Below are 14,562 nucleotides of genomic sequence, written 5' to 3'. Positions count from 1 at the left end.
TGTGGTCACTCCTCAAGTTCCTTATGGGCCGATCTTTTCCTGCTGCAAGTGAGATAGTACTTACCTGCTGTAGTATGCCCAGCAGCACTTGCCTCTGGGCAATGATCTACAGACAGGAAGGAACACGCCTTGTAAGTAACAGTCCAGCTGTAGTCCATCCTGCTCCAGCTGATTGTCCTTGCTGACCTCCAGTATGTAAAGAGTAGTTAACACACAAACAACACTAACAAGGGAAATGTTGAACCAGTCAGATTCAGACCAGGGGGGAAAAAAAACCACGGCACATTCTGCATTCCAGGGCTTGCAGCAGGGCTTAGGTCTCCACTCTCAGGAACACTAAGATCTCTATAGAAGGGTAGCAGGAAGGTACAAACCAGCCTGCTCCCATTTCACTGGGCCACAATGCCAGGCCAGCCTCTCCTGCTGCACTCTGACTTCCAGCTGAAAGCACAGATCTGCTGCTCCCTAGCTCTGCTAGGTTGAGCTAGCTGGGGACTGAGGAAGGGAAATCTACCTTAGAGAGGCATCCCCTATTCCAGGACCAGCTCCCTTCCTCCCTTCTGCAGCTTCGGGCTTTGGGCTGGCTGGGTTTCCCCCGCCTTGGCAAGTGGAGGAGGGAGGACCTACTCACCACATAGTTCCACCCTCCCAGACCTGAAGAGCAGGAAGCAGAGGCTCCTGGGGCCACCCAGCTTGCTGACAGATCAAGGTGAGGTGCAGAGGTGCACGGGAGTGTGTGGTGCCACACAGGGCCAGAAGGCCTCCCGATCCCATGGCAGACGGCCCTTTGGAGCAGCAGCTGGGCAGGTTCACCGTCTTCACCCGCAATGATTTTGAGGAAGAATGGCACCGAGTAGCCAGTGGTGGCTTCAGCCAGGTGTTCCAGGCAAGGCACAAGCGCTGGAGGACCCAGTATGCCATCAAATGTTCCCTGTGCCTCCAGAAGGAAACCACCAGGTAGCTGATGGCCCGCTTCCACAGAGGTAGTACAAGTATTTGGTCTAGGGAGCTCAGAGGAAGAGGTGAGCTGGGGTTGAGGTTGACAACTGTCCAATTGCTTTTAAATGGCCCCTGTGGTCTGAATTTCCCAGACTAGACTCTTTCTCTGAACCTGAAAGACAGTAGGCAAACAATACCTGCTTGTTGGCATCCCAAGAGGTCAAAGGTGAGTAGGAACTACCTTGCAAAAATTCCTTTGTCTGCCTGGCCTCTCAAACTCGCTCTACCTCCTTCCTCTTGTTGTATGACGATGCTTGCACACCCCTTCCTTACCCCATCCTTTCAAGGAGGGTCTGAGCTTTCCAAGAGATGTAACATTTTTCTCAGGGACCTGTAAGTTGTCACCTTCTTTCTTTCCATGCCAGCCACTGTAGGCTAAAGAGGTTTGGAGGTTGGACATTGCCCCAGCAGGACACCATCAGGTAGCTGATGCCATACTGCTGGCTTTCCACAGGGGATAAACTGAGGCTGGAAACACCCAGATTACTTGCCAGCTGATGTAAATCCTGCTGGAAAGTCAAGTCCAAAGCCCCATGATATCTTTATATCTTTCTGTTTTAGACCTTGGCTGTCAAAGTTTGTGTTATGGCAACACTTCTCCTTACTGCCTCTGGCCTTACTGTGTGTCCCTGCTTTTTTGCTTTCCCCTTTACAGCCAGGAAGGAGACATCTGGAATATTAGGCCCGAGTATGAAAATATGTCCTTCCATAATACCTCTTGGGACATCAACTGGACATCCAATGACTCTTACTTAGAAGCTAATTCTTATGTTTTCTGTGATGTGACAATGCCCTGATAGCAGCTTTTGTACTCACCCTTTTCTCTGCCTGGAATAAGGCCAGATGACTGTAGGATTTAGCCAAACCATGCATAGTCTTTGAAATAAAGAACATGAGGAAAGGGTGAGGTGATTCGGCACGTAAGGGCATCTGCAGCCAAACTTGATGGCCTAAGCTTGATCCTCAGGGCCCACTTGGCAGGAGGAGAGAACCGGCTCCTGAAAGTTGTTCTGTGACTTCCACACCCATATGTATGAGTGGTGACACATACACATTCACATGCAAATTCACACAAAGAAATGTGCTTTTTAAAAATAGCACAAGGAAGTAGATGGCATTGACCTGCTTCTGCTGTGACTATGGTAAAAGCTTCTCCCTAGTTTTCCTTCCCCTGTTCTTAGGATTCACTGAGTGTAATGGAATACTAAAATTATTAATAACTGTAGCCGGTGAGTGTTTGTGGATGGCCGTATTTGGAGCTTTATGAGTGTTGCTTCATTAGATTTCCCCATGCATCCATCCATTCATCCATCCATCCACCCACCCATCCATCCATCCATCCATCCCTCCATCCATCCATCCTTCCATCCATCCACTTGGTGAAGGTCAATTGCTCTCTATACTATGTGCCCAACTCTATACTGGCCCCTGGGAGGAAATAACACGTGGAACAGACATGTTACCTCTCTCTCTGGATCTTGCAGTTCAGAAGGAGAGAGACATTAGCTACAAGATGAGTGCGCTCCTGTGACACAGGCAGGAAACAAATCACTTACGGTCCTTTGAGCCCTTCCTGACAGAGTTTGCCTGAGATCAGAAAACCTTCCCTGAGAAAGTTACCCTGGAGCTGAAGTGTGAAGAATGAGCGTGACTTAACTAGGTGAGGGAAAAATTTACATGCAACAAGGCATGTAAAGGGCCTGTGAAAGAGGGACACAGTATGTACAAAGGGAAAGGAAAGTCCTTACAGCTGGAGTAGAAGACATGAAGGGGCAAGGCAATGTCACGGAAGGATCTGCAGCCAGATTGGGGGACAAGTATGGAAGGGAAGCAGTCAGATGTGCAGCTTAGGGAATGGTCAAGAAGGAGTAGGATGGATGTTGTTCTTGTTAAGAGACTGATGGATAATGGATGATGGATGACGGCAAGAGATGATGGAGACCCAGAGTGTAGTGCTGCTAGTGGAGATGTGGTGAGAATAAGGGAGGTGAGGAAGAACGTGATCTTGTGCTAGTTGCCTGTGGGAGGCTCAACAAAGAAGGATGCTGAGATCTGCGCACTGCCTGGTATGCCAGAGGAAGACAGGACCCACTAGGATGCCACTTTATGACAATAGCGCTTGTGTCTGTTTTGCTTACTGCTAGTGTCTGGTACATAGTTATTGTTAAATAGATATTTGTTGAATGATGCCCTTGGCCTAAGAGACCCATGAAGTAGGCAGAGAGAGGGTGATGGGTTAGGAGGCAATGACGTCAGGGAGTTATGGCAGGAGTGAGGGTGAGGTAATCACACAGACCTCTGTCAGGCATTGAGAGACCTTTGTCTTCCACTCTGAGGAAGAAGAAAGTCACTGGAGCCACTGGCTGCGCAGTGATTGCTACTATAGATTTTTCTAAGACTTCTTCTTACGATATTCATAACCATGAAGCTCAGGTTTGATATGCTATGCATAAAATGCCCTTTCGTCAAGAAGAGTTGTCAAGTATGTGTATCCGACATGGTTAACATTCGCACGCTGTGTGTTTTAGGTAGTAATTGAAGCCAGGGCAGGGACCATATCATCTGTTCTAAATCCAAAATGAACAAGTTCAAGGTCCTGCCCTCATGGAGCTTAGATTCTAATGAAGGAACCAATGAGCAGATAAATAAATACAGTTTCTACTAACAGCTCTTAGGACTACTAGGCATTTTCTCCACTGATATAGCTAAGGAGAGTTGAGTAGTGGGATCTCCCAAGAATAGATTTGGTCTAGAAATATTAATCTGTGGCTCATCTGCAAGTACGGTAATAAGGGTAGATACAGCTGAGGTAGACTTGTCATTTTCACAGGCTGTGTCTGAAATACTCATTAATTAGGCCATCTGAGTTGTCACTGATGGCCTTGAGAGACCCTTGTCTTTAGCTGTGAGGGAGAAGAAAGCTTTTGAATGCACTGGCTGAGCAGAGATTCCTACTGTAGATTTGGGGAGTTGAAAAAAGATTTCTTTTTATTATATGAATGTGTGATGGTGTAATATGTGTACATGAGAGCAGGTGCCCACAGAGGCTAGAGGCACCAGATAGGCCTGGATCTGGAGTTTCACATGGCTGTGAGCCACATCACATAGGTGCTCAGAGCAGAACTTGGATCCCTTGCAAGAGAGCATGTATTCTTAACTGCTGATCCATTTCTCCATCCCCTACTATGTACATCTCATATTTAAAAGTATTCATTTTGGGGGAGAGGTAATGGCAGAAAGGCCATTTAGGAGGTTTGGGCTGGGATGTAAATGGCAGACATGGGAACAAGTAGTCAGATCTTTGATGAATGTCAGTGGTGTAGCTGTTTGTGGGAATGAAAGAAAAGGTCAAAGATTAATCCAGGACATGTCCAGAGGATGGAGAGCACATCAGCTGAGAGGCATCAGGCTAAAGGAGGAGACAGTCATATGGAGGAGGGGAATTAAGAGTCAAGTTTCTGACATATAGTGGCATCAAAGCACCAAATGTCTGATTAGAGATGCTGGTGGTGGCCAGAGAAAGTATGATGAGCAGAGCATCTGAAATGAGCGCAAGAGCTGAGCATTCTAAGTGATCAGACAGAAAGAGAACAGAGTGACAATGGGGGAGGTGCAGGAGAATGTAGACAAGACTTGGGGAGGGAGGGAGGGAGGGAGGGGAGAGAGAGAGAGAGAGAGAGAGAGAGAGAGAGAGAGAGAGAGAGAGAGAGAGAGAGATTGGAATTGTCTGTTGAGGGATGGGGCAATGGGAGCTGAGGCCAGAGAGACAGAACCGCACTGAAGAAGTCTGGGTGTGGCTGGGAGTTGAGGTGGGGAAGTTACTATTATACTATTAGTATAATATAGTATAGCACAATATACTAATAGTATAATATACTATTACTATTAGTCCCATTCCACAGGTTCAGAATCCTCTGTTTCAAGTCATGCCCATCTCAAATGGGAGAACTAAGCCTCAAGGGCAGCAGCGTTACCCCAAGTCTCCTTAATTTGTCTACCTCAAGGCAGCTATTACTCTGGTTTCCACCCACTCAAGAGAGAAGGGGGTGACAGTAAACGCACCTCCAGAGCCATCTGGGATAGCAGAGAAGGGCTAGAGGAGGCTAACCCTGAAGTAGCCAGCTGCTCAGGTGCCTGGGGGTGCAGAGGCCAGACCCTCTGGCTGGTTTCCCAGGGTGACCCTGAGAGCACACTGCCAGGAGCAGCCCGCAGCACCTCTGCACCGCCAGCACAGCTTTGCAGACACCTTGCTTCTTAAAAATGCCATTCCTCCTTAATCCCCATCCCCTTGATTCCCCAAGCAGCCTCTCGCAATTTGCATATTTACAGTTCGGTGGGTGGGCACACACAGTGAAATGGACAGAGGGCCTGCAGGGCTTGTTTTACAGGGCTTCCCCTTAAGCCTTGACTTCATCTCACTCCCACAAAGATGTATTGCGCAGCGCATGGCAATGTGTGTGGGTGGGGGAAGGGGATGCTTATAGTTCATTCATAACACAGACTACTCTGCATCCATTAAAGACCATGCTTCCGAAGATACCAATGCAGGGAAGTGAGAGAAAGGAGAGAGGGAGGCAGGGAAAAAAGAGACTCCTGGAAAACATCATAAAAGAACACACTAAAATGTTAATCAAGGCCAACTCTGCAAGGGTTTTTGCTTTTTTTTTTTTTTTACCAGCCTTCTGTAACTCCTGGGTTTTCGACGAGGTGCACATATCATTTTCATGATCAAAATGGTAACAGATACTATTTTAAAACAGAAACATGAAGCATAATGCTGGTCTTCCAGGGGCTCGAAAGCTGCTGGGGAAGATGAGCACATAAGCAAGTGGGCAGGTTGTGTTGCAGGCTCTGTGTGGCCGGCTCTGCAGAATGGGTAGAGCCCTAAGCCTGCAAACCTTTTGCCTTTTTGCTGATAGCAGCCTGAGCCCTAGCACTGGCTGCTGCTGGTGGTCCTATAGGCCCTTACTTCTCTTCCACTATCTTCCAGGCTCCTGGAGTTTCTCTGGGTCTCCTCAGCTTGTGCCCTGCTGAGTTTGTGTGTTATCCCCAGTTGCCCTAGTGATTCGTGTTTCCCTTTCTTCCATCCCATTCCTGGCTCTCCATAGCTCTGAGGTGAGTTGCCTCTTTGAAGAAGCAGTCAAAATGGAGAAGATTAAATTTCAACACATCGTGTCCATCTATGGAGTATGTGAGCAGCCCCTGGGCATTGTGATGGAGTTCATGGCCGGTGGTTCCCTAGAGAAAACACTGTCTACCCACAGCCTCTGCTGGCCACTCAAGTTCCGCATCATCCACGAGACCAGCTTGGCCATGAACTTCCTCCACAGCATTAAGCCACCCCTGCTCCACCTGGACCTTAAGCCAGGCAACATCCTGCTGGACAAAAACATGCATGTCAAGGTAAGGGCCTTGATGATGTACACTAGACCTCCTCCACGTAACAGGACGGTCTAGCTGCCAGTCACTGAACCAGCCAAGAGTTTGAGACAGCCTTTGTTTGAATAAATAGTCTCAACCATGAGTGAAACATGTTCTTAATGCACATACATCCTACCCTATGTGAATGCCCAGCCATCATGAGAGTATGGGGTTTAAAGTGGCATCTCAGTACCCAATCTTGTTGTCCCTTAACAATGACAGTCTGAAAGCAGAGGACAAGCAGACGGTGTGAGTGTTTCAGGATCCAGGGAGGTAGGAGGAACAAGGACCCTGGAGACGTATAGACTTCCAGCCTACAGATGAGGAAGCTGAGGTTCGGAGAAGATTAAATAAGTGGTTCAAGATCATATAGGTAGTGGGTTGTAGTGCTGGGAGTCAGTGAAGTTGAAAACCACGTGTGCTGTACTAAAACGGGATACACTGAAAAGGGCTGTGGCAGGGTGGGGTGGGGGGGGGCACAGATGGCTTCTGGGAGGTGTCTGTTACTACCCTGTCCTTGGCCCTCCGCTTTCTCCCAGATTTCAGATTTTGGCCTGTCCAAGTGGATGGAGCATTCAACCCAGATGCAGTACATTGAGAGATCAGCTCTGAGGGGCACACTCAGCTACATCCCTCCTGAGATGTTCCTGGAGAATAACAAGTCTCCAGGGCCTGAATATGATGTGTACAGGTGAGTGGGCAGCTGGGCTCTGTGTCATGTGACAGGAATTTACCCCGGCCAGATCCTTGTTGCTAACAGGCATGTAGGACAAGGATTAGGACTGGTTCCTCCATGTGCTGGTGCAAAGGGAGAGATGAGGAGGAGCTGAAGAGGCCTCACCTAGGATTATAGAGACTCGCCCCTCCCCACCCCAGGTTAGGGATCATGAATACTAGCCCAAGTAGACAGTGTGGTCCCCCTGGATAGGGGTCATGAATACTGCACCAAGTAGACTGTGGGGTCCCCCTGAATAGGGGCCATAGATACTAGACTAAGTCTCTCTACTAATATATTCCCCACTGCAGCTTTGGGATTGTCATCTGGGAGATTCTCACTCAGAAGAAACCCTACACAGGTAACAGGCGATCGTGGTCCATGCCTATGGGAGGCTGAGGTTGGAGAACACAGCAGCAGTGATGGGTTGTGTGAACCATAGTGTGAGCGTCTCATGGGTTCCTACTTTACTCTGCTCCCTCTATCCCCAAATGCTAGTGCTCCTGGAACAGTAAACAAGAATCAGCCTCGCCCATGCACTTTACAGTATGGATAGCCGAAGCCTTTCCCTGTGCCTGTTTGCCTATTCTGCTGCCTCTGCACAGAAAAGGGATACAAGGATCATGTCCAGTCTTGACTAGAGCTGCATCAGTGACTTGGCTGCTCTACTGGAACCTCACATAGGTCCCAGACTCAACTGTCTACTCACAGAGCATGGACAGGGCACCCACCTCCAGCATCCCCATCCTATCAGGCTCCTCCTACCTTCCACCCACTTGCCAGTCCCCTGACTGCACAGCATGGGTCTTCTTCCCTCCCAGGGCTCAACATGATGACCATTATCATCCGGGTAGCTGCAGGCGTGAGGCCCTCCTTGCAGGCTGTCTCTGCTGAGTGGCCAGAGGAGGCCCATCAGATGGTGGACCTGATGAAGAGCTGCTGGGACCAAGACCCCAAGAAGAGGCCATGCTTTCTAAGTATTATTCTTTCTAACACCACTCTCTAAGGGAAAATAATCTAAATCTGTTATTCCCTGCCTAGGAGTTAGAGAGGGAGGGACGGAGGAGAGTGAAGGAGAGATAAACCTGTTTTTTAGGATTCCAAGTGTGGGATCAGAAAGGTCTCATGAGAGAACAGGTGAGGTTAATTCACTAGAAGACCAACCACCTCTGTGCGGGAGTTTAATTGTTGCCAGCTGAAAAGATCCCATGAACAGACTCTGAGAGGAAATATATAAATGAGCCAGAACTGGAGGCGGGGCTTTTTGGAGACTTGGGATAGATTTGGCTGTTCATCGCTGCACTTCAAGACGCTCCTAGAGAGAACCACTCAAGGGAAGGCTTTGGGGCTCCATCTCCTGCTGAGGCTCTGGGTTCTGGTTACCCCAGGTTCCAGCAGAAGAAATCCTGTGGCTCATGCCTGGAGAATCGTTCCTCGCAACTGATATCCTTAAGGTTTTGTTATTGTGTCCATTAATCCTCATTTCCTATTGTTTTGGTTAGTTGGGTTATAAGTGGCATATGCTCAGTCACTAAGTTGTTAATAAAATATATTGGTTAAGAAAGTAAGCCGGGCGTGGTGGCCCACGCCTTTAATCCCAGCACTCTGGAGGCAGAGGCAGGTGGATCGCTGTGAGTTCGAGGCCAGCCTGGTCTACAAAGTGAGTCCAGGATGGCCAAGGCTACACAGAGAAACCCTGTCTCAAAAAAAAACAAAAAAAAAAATAAAAAAGAAGAAGAAGAAGAAGAAGAAGAAAGTTGAGCCTACAAGACAGCCTTCTCCTGAGACACATGCAGAGACGCCCTTGGCACTAGGGCTCAAAAAGATGCACAAGGCATCTTCAGGGTGGGGCTAGGAAGCCGACTCTCTGAGCTGCACATCTAAGGATGGATTTGGTTAGAGAGTGTTCACCCTATGCCTTAGGAAGATAGAGTCAGCAATTAAAAGCCACAGCATCTGACCCCGGTCCTGCCACTGAACTCTGAAACTATCTTCAGGGACATCCAGTACTGTGGAATCTGTAAAGGTCATAGGCTGGATGGGGTGTAGTTATCTGGTCCTCTAAGGATAATACACAGAGGGGTGGGCATCTTAGAGATCACCTGCTCCTTGCCTTCTCTTTCTGTGAAAACAGACTTACCTTCAGAGGGCCGCTGATTTGTCCCGTGTACCCCGGCCATGTCAACCAACAGTAGGGCTCAGCTTCCTATCTCATTGTGGGCAAGTGGGAACACACATAAACTTAGGAATGTGTTTAAGGGAACATGGGCAGCATACAAATATCTAAAATACAGTGAGCACCATTGAGCTTGCCTGCTACCTCCTTTTTTTCCACCCCTTATTCCTTGTGGAGCAGATGTGACCATCGAGACAGACATGCTGCTCTCCCTGCTCCAAAATCCTGTGGTAGACCCCGAGTGTGAAACCCTGACCCGGAAGGTGTCTTGCAAGCCATCACTGAGACAGCCCCACAAGGTGGGTATGGCAGGCTGGGCAGGCGACTTAGGGATTCTAGAAGCCACTGTGTGTTGACATCCCATGGGATAGCCCATGAGAGAACAGGCAATGGCTGCCATTTACAAGGCCATCTGACTGCTATGGGGAACATGAGAGCTGCATGCCAAGTCAGCCCACACTTAGCTCGCCAATCCAGGGAGACTAGCTGAGGGCTGCCAGCATCTGTAGAGGAGGGCACCTTTCCTTATTCACCTAACTGTTCTCTAAAGGCGGTAGGTGCTGTGGCTCAGAGCCCCTGGGAAGGACCTTATCCTAAGCTGTCATACTGTGCATGTCAATATCCTCCTTCAGTCTCCTGTCCCCTACTCTGACATGGGAACTGACAAGGACTATCCGGGGTTCCAGAGATCCACCCTGAAGTCTCTAACTGAAGGCCAGACAAGGCCAGAACTCCCATGCTTATCAATATCTTTTATACACATCCTGGAGGGACAGTGATATAGGAAGGTCTCCCAGGAAGGGTAGGATGTGAATCTGGAGAGAGGAAAGGCAGCGGGATGGGACCAGAGCTGATCCCTGATGACCCAGCCACCCTGTACGTTACTTCCCAGGTCAGCAAGGAGGTCAACCAGGAACTTGCAGACTATGGTGAGTCTGTTGTGCTGAGATGAGGCGAAAGACTCCACACGGGGGGAAGAGTGGAATCTCTCCGTTCTCGTCCCTCATCCTCCTTGCCCCCCTCTCCTTTTCAGGCCTATCACATACCAGGGGTGGAGTTCTGCATCCGTGTTCCCTTCACATCTGTGTTCTTCAAAGATTAGGTTCCCTGGTTCTGTCCCGAGAGATAGGACACAAGCTCCCAGTACTGGCTTTGTGTTAGAATTATTTGAGGGAAAAAAAAAATATGAGGAAAAAAAGATGTGTTCAGTGCCTTCCCCACACAAGTTGGAACCTGAAGAGGGTGTGTCTTGCCAGTGGTCACTATGTAGCTCTGATACACAGAAGATGGATGGACCAGGAGGCAGGAAGGCCTGCGGAGCTTATATCACACAAGCCCAAGTCCTAGTGCCGTTCTGATTTTTACAGCTTGCCTTCCTTTCAGGTCCTTCCCTAAGCATTCTTTCCTGCCTACTCTGTCTCCCCAGTGGTAGAATGAGCCGGTGTTGTTCATCTCCTCTTTTAAAAGCTACACGCAGAGACTCTAAGAGGCAGAGAACTAGCAGAGACCAGGGGATGTTCACCGGTAGAGTAAGGATTTTCATCCAGGCCTCCCAGCCCCGGCTCATCCTGCCTCCTCTGCAGAACCACAGGCTCAATGCTCTAACAAAATCATTGGTCCTTGATACCACCAAAGCCACTGCCCTCGAGTCTAGGCTGTTTCTGCAAACTCGGGGGCGGGGGGTGGGTAGGCAGGGGGAATACATAAGGTGACCTTTTAACAGGTTATGGTCTAATTATGTTTTTTTCCAATCTATCCTTCTATCTTGGAAAACTCAGGTGATTCCTTGAAACAGCTCCTACAGCTCTCTGACAGCAAGAGCTCGGTCCCAAGTGATGTCTATGAGAACAAGGTGACTCCCCTCCACTTCCTAGTGGCCCGAGGCAGCTTAGAGCAAGTGAGGCTACTGTTGTCCCACGAGGTTGATGTGGACTGCCAGACATCGTCTGGCTATACACCTCTCCTCATCGCCACCCAAGACCAGCAGTCTGACCTCTGCGCCTTGCTCCTGGCACATGGTGCTGACACCAACCTGGCAGATGAGGATGGCTGGGCCCCATTGCATTTTGCAGCCCAGAGTGGGGATGACCACACTGCCCGTCTGCTCCTGGACCATGGGGCCCTGGTGGATGCCCAGGAGCACGAGGGCTGGACACCACTCCACCTGGCTGCACAGAATAACTTTGAGAATGTGGCCCGGCTTCTGGTCTCCCGTCAGGCTGACCTCAACCCACGCGAGGCTCAGGGCAAGACGCCCCTCCATGTGGCTGCCTACTTTGGCCACATTGGGTTGGTCAAGCTGCTGACAGGACAGGGAGCTGAGCTAGATGCCCGCCAGAGAAACCTGAGGACGCCCCTGCACCTGGCAGTGGAGAGGGGTAAGGTGAGAGCCATCCAACACCTGCTAAAGAGTGGGGCGTTCCCTGATGCACTGGACCAGAGTGGCTACAGCCCACTGCACATTGCTGCAGCCAGGGGTAAGCACCTCATCTTCAAGATGCTTCTCAGATATGGGGCCAGCCTTGAGCTACCCACACAACAGGGATGGACACCCCTGCACCTAGCAACTTACAAGGGCCACCTGGAGATCATCCATCTGCTGGCCAAGAGCCATGCAGACCTGGATGCTGTTGGAAGTATGCAATGGACTCCCCTGCACTTGGCTGCCCTCCATGGGGAGAAGGGGGTGATGTTGGCACTGCTACAGGGCGGGGCCAACCCCAATGTGGCAGAGCAGTCAGGCTGGACTCCTCTCCACCTGGCAGTGCAAAAGGGGACCTTCCTGGACATCACCCATCTTCTGGAGCACGGTGCTGATGTCCACGCATGCAACAAGGTAGGCTGGACAGCTGCCCACCTGGCTGGCCTCAAGGGCAACACAGCCATCCTCAAAGTACTGGTCAAAGCCGGTGCCCAGCTGGATGCGAAGGACAGAGTTGGCCACACACCCCTGCAGCTGGCCCTCCAGAGCCCAAAGCAGAGCATCGGGGCCTTCCTGGAGGGCAAGGAGCCTTCAGCTAGCCGTTCTGAGAGTTTCTGAGCCTGGATTCCAGGTGTACTGGCTCTCTTCACCTTTTTTTGGAAGAGGAGGGGTTTGTGAAAGTGAAACTTGTCATCTGAGAGTCTACTTCCCATCTGCCCATCTGACCTTGAGAGGAACCAGTGTCCTAGGTGATGGAAGGAAGTGGAGAGGTTCCAGTAAGGTTGTTCCAATGAGCGGGGGAAGCTACACACTGCCTGGGAAACTGATTCCGGCTCCCCTCCGAGTCATCTCCAGCCCAGCCTTGCTCTTCCTGCCCTTGAAATGAGCACGTAAGCTTCCTCTCCGGCCTCAAGACCCCTCCCATAGTTTGCCTCTTGCTTTTGAATAACGGAGTTCCTGTATCCCAAGAAACACCCCCAAAATAAAGGCCTAAAGATGAGGAGAGAGGGCTCTGCTCAGCTCCAATTTTGCGTTCTAGATGCTTTGCCTTAGGTGGAGGCAGGAGGGTTGTATACCTTTACATAGGAAGAGTGCACTTAGAGCTCAAAGGACATACCTTCTTACTGTTGGTCTCAGCCATGCTCCTGTCACAGTGACCATAGCTTCTGCTGGCACTGGTCTCAGCCTCTGGTATCCTATACATTCTCGTGGGAGTAGGGGGAAGGATGTTCCCAAACTGCTGGTATGTGCCCATTGGTGGGATGCCAGTGTCCTGTCTCCAACCCCACACCTCTCTCTACCCAGTTATATTGTCAGGTTCCACACCTCAGAGTGAATAAAGCTGGTGATCTTATTAACCCAATTAAACATCAATCAACTGGGAACCCACGGGAGGTTAACCCAAGGTTAGCATGGCATACACCTGTGCGTAATGACTGATATATGTGCGCTAACATATGTATGTGAGCTCCCAAGGGTGGATGGAGCCGGCAGCTGAGGGGAGTTGGGTGACTGTGTGTGCAAGCATTTGTGTGGTGTGGTCCGTGTGCATATATAATACTTTGTGTGTGAGTTTCTGTGAAAGGAGGTAGGGTAACTAAGAGACGTTGCAGGTATGTGCACAATGCATGTATGCATATAGGATGCCTTTGTAAATTAATGCAGGGGAGTAGGCAGGTAGCAAAGAGGAGATAGAGGTATGAATTTATAACATATGCACATGTGTATAATATGTGTGAAAATTAATGTGAGGGAGGAGGCAGAGCAGCTGAAGTCGGTAGTGAGAGGGGGTTGTCTGGGCTCAGGGTGGAGCTGCAGCAGCAGAGACTTCCTGTCTTTCTTATCAGCCGCTCGGAGAACTGCTCTCTATGAACACACATAGGCCACCCACCCATTGGACTACCCAGTGGTTGTGGGCAGGATGGGGAAGCACCAGGGCTGCTCATATCCACTGTTGTGTGTTGGGAAGGCTGGTTCAGTGGTCAGTGACGCAATGGCTGTTAGGAGGGTAGGAGGACGGTAGGTTCTCCCTTCTGCCCTGCCTTCCCACCCCATCAGCATCCTGGCATCACCATGGGGTGAAATACAGGGCAAAAGAGACTTGCTGCCCTAGGTGCCACCCTGCCTCGGGCATGATGAGTTCTCTTTGGCAGTCTTTCTTCCTCTGCCCTGGAGTCTTTGGATAAGATCCACCTGAGCTCTGGACAGTTTGGGGCAGCCGAGGGAGAATCTGAGGTCAGCACTTGTCTGGGTTGTGTCTTTGAGAAGCAGCTGTCAGGCTAGCCTACACATTCGGATTTCCTAACGAGGGATTCTTTAAATATCTCCTCAACCAATTAAACCAGAATCTGAGGGGCAGATCCAGATGTAACTCCGTAACTCTGACGTGGAGAAGCAAGTGCTAAGGATGACCACCAGGGGGCGTACCCAAGGCTTTCTCTGGGCCCTTTCTCAACACAACCATGTCTATGGCACAAAGAGGAGAGGAAGTTTCCTCCAGAGAAGTAGTAGAAACTCCTGGGGCCCGGGAATGCCAGCTTCATCCCCCTATTCTATGCCAGCTTCCTGCTGTGATTAAGAAAACGCTCATAAGTCCGCCTCCTAAAATGAAGAGCAGGAGACTGGAGGAGCAGATCTCTGTGCTCCTCTTAAACCTGGCATATTGATGTAGCTCCTAGTCTAGGAATCTAGAAAAGCTATAGGAGATGGTAGGGACTGAATATTCACACCCCCAGTAAGCATGGAGCAACCAATGGGAATCGTGAGGTCGGAGCCACAGTGCAAGATGACCACATTAGGAAGAGTGTGAGGATAACCCTGAAGACAAGT

The 14,562-nt window shown here is 49.9% G+C and overlaps 1 protein-coding gene across 5 annotated transcripts; it reads left to right on the top strand.

Annotated features, from left to right (window-relative positions):
- The first annotated feature begins 693 nt into the window (after nt 1-693).
- ANKK1 (ankyrin repeat and kinase domain containing 1) lies at nt 694-12,807 on the top strand. 5 transcript variants are annotated; one of them, XM_084783667.1, is made up of 9 exons: nt 965-983; nt 1,092-1,165; nt 6,108-6,402; nt 6,960-7,111; nt 7,447-7,496; nt 7,957-8,112; nt 9,492-9,610; nt 10,204-10,240; nt 11,090-12,807. In XM_084783667.1, exons 3-9 carry the CDS (start codon nt 6,145-6,147, stop codon nt 12,349-12,351), a joined length of 2,034 nt encoding a protein of 677 aa, XP_084639793.1. In that variant the 5' UTR covers nt 965-983; nt 1,092-1,165; nt 6,108-6,144; the 3' UTR covers nt 12,352-12,807. The 5 variants fall into 5 exon arrangements, with proteins under 5 accessions (XP_084639789.1, XP_084639790.1, XP_084639792.1 ...); XM_084783663.1 differs by lacking the exons at nt 965-983; nt 1,092-1,165 and adding an exon at nt 694-957 and having other exon boundaries at nt 11,090-12,806; XM_084783664.1 differs by lacking the exon at nt 1,092-1,165 and having other exon boundaries at nt 709-983.
- The last annotated feature ends 1,755 nt before the right edge of the window (nt 12,808-14,562 follow it).

This window comes from Acomys minous (genome assembly GCF_964271855.1).
Source record: "Acomys minous genome assembly, chromosome: 5".
NCBI lineage: Eukaryota > Metazoa > Chordata > Mammalia > Rodentia > Muridae > Acomys > Acomys minous.
The sequence above is the reverse complement of the archived record's forward strand: the minus strand, read 5'-3'. Positions and strand labels throughout refer to the sequence as shown.

What these genes read in the sequence shown, in the direction of transcription:
- ANKK1 (XM_084783663.1), top strand. Translation starts at nt 773, where the DNA reads ATGGCAGACGGCCCTTTGGAGCAGCAGCTGGGCAGGTTCACCGTCTTC. An exon ending in TCAGAAGAAACCCTACACAG is followed by an intron (nt 7,497 to 7,956) that starts GTAACAGGCGAT and finishes CTTCCCTCCCAG; the next exon opens with GGCTCAACATGATGACCATT. An exon ending in CCAGGAACTTGCAGACTATG is followed by an intron (nt 10,241 to 11,089) that starts GTGAGTCTGTTG and finishes TGGAAAACTCAG; the next exon opens with GTGATTCCTTGAAACAGCTC.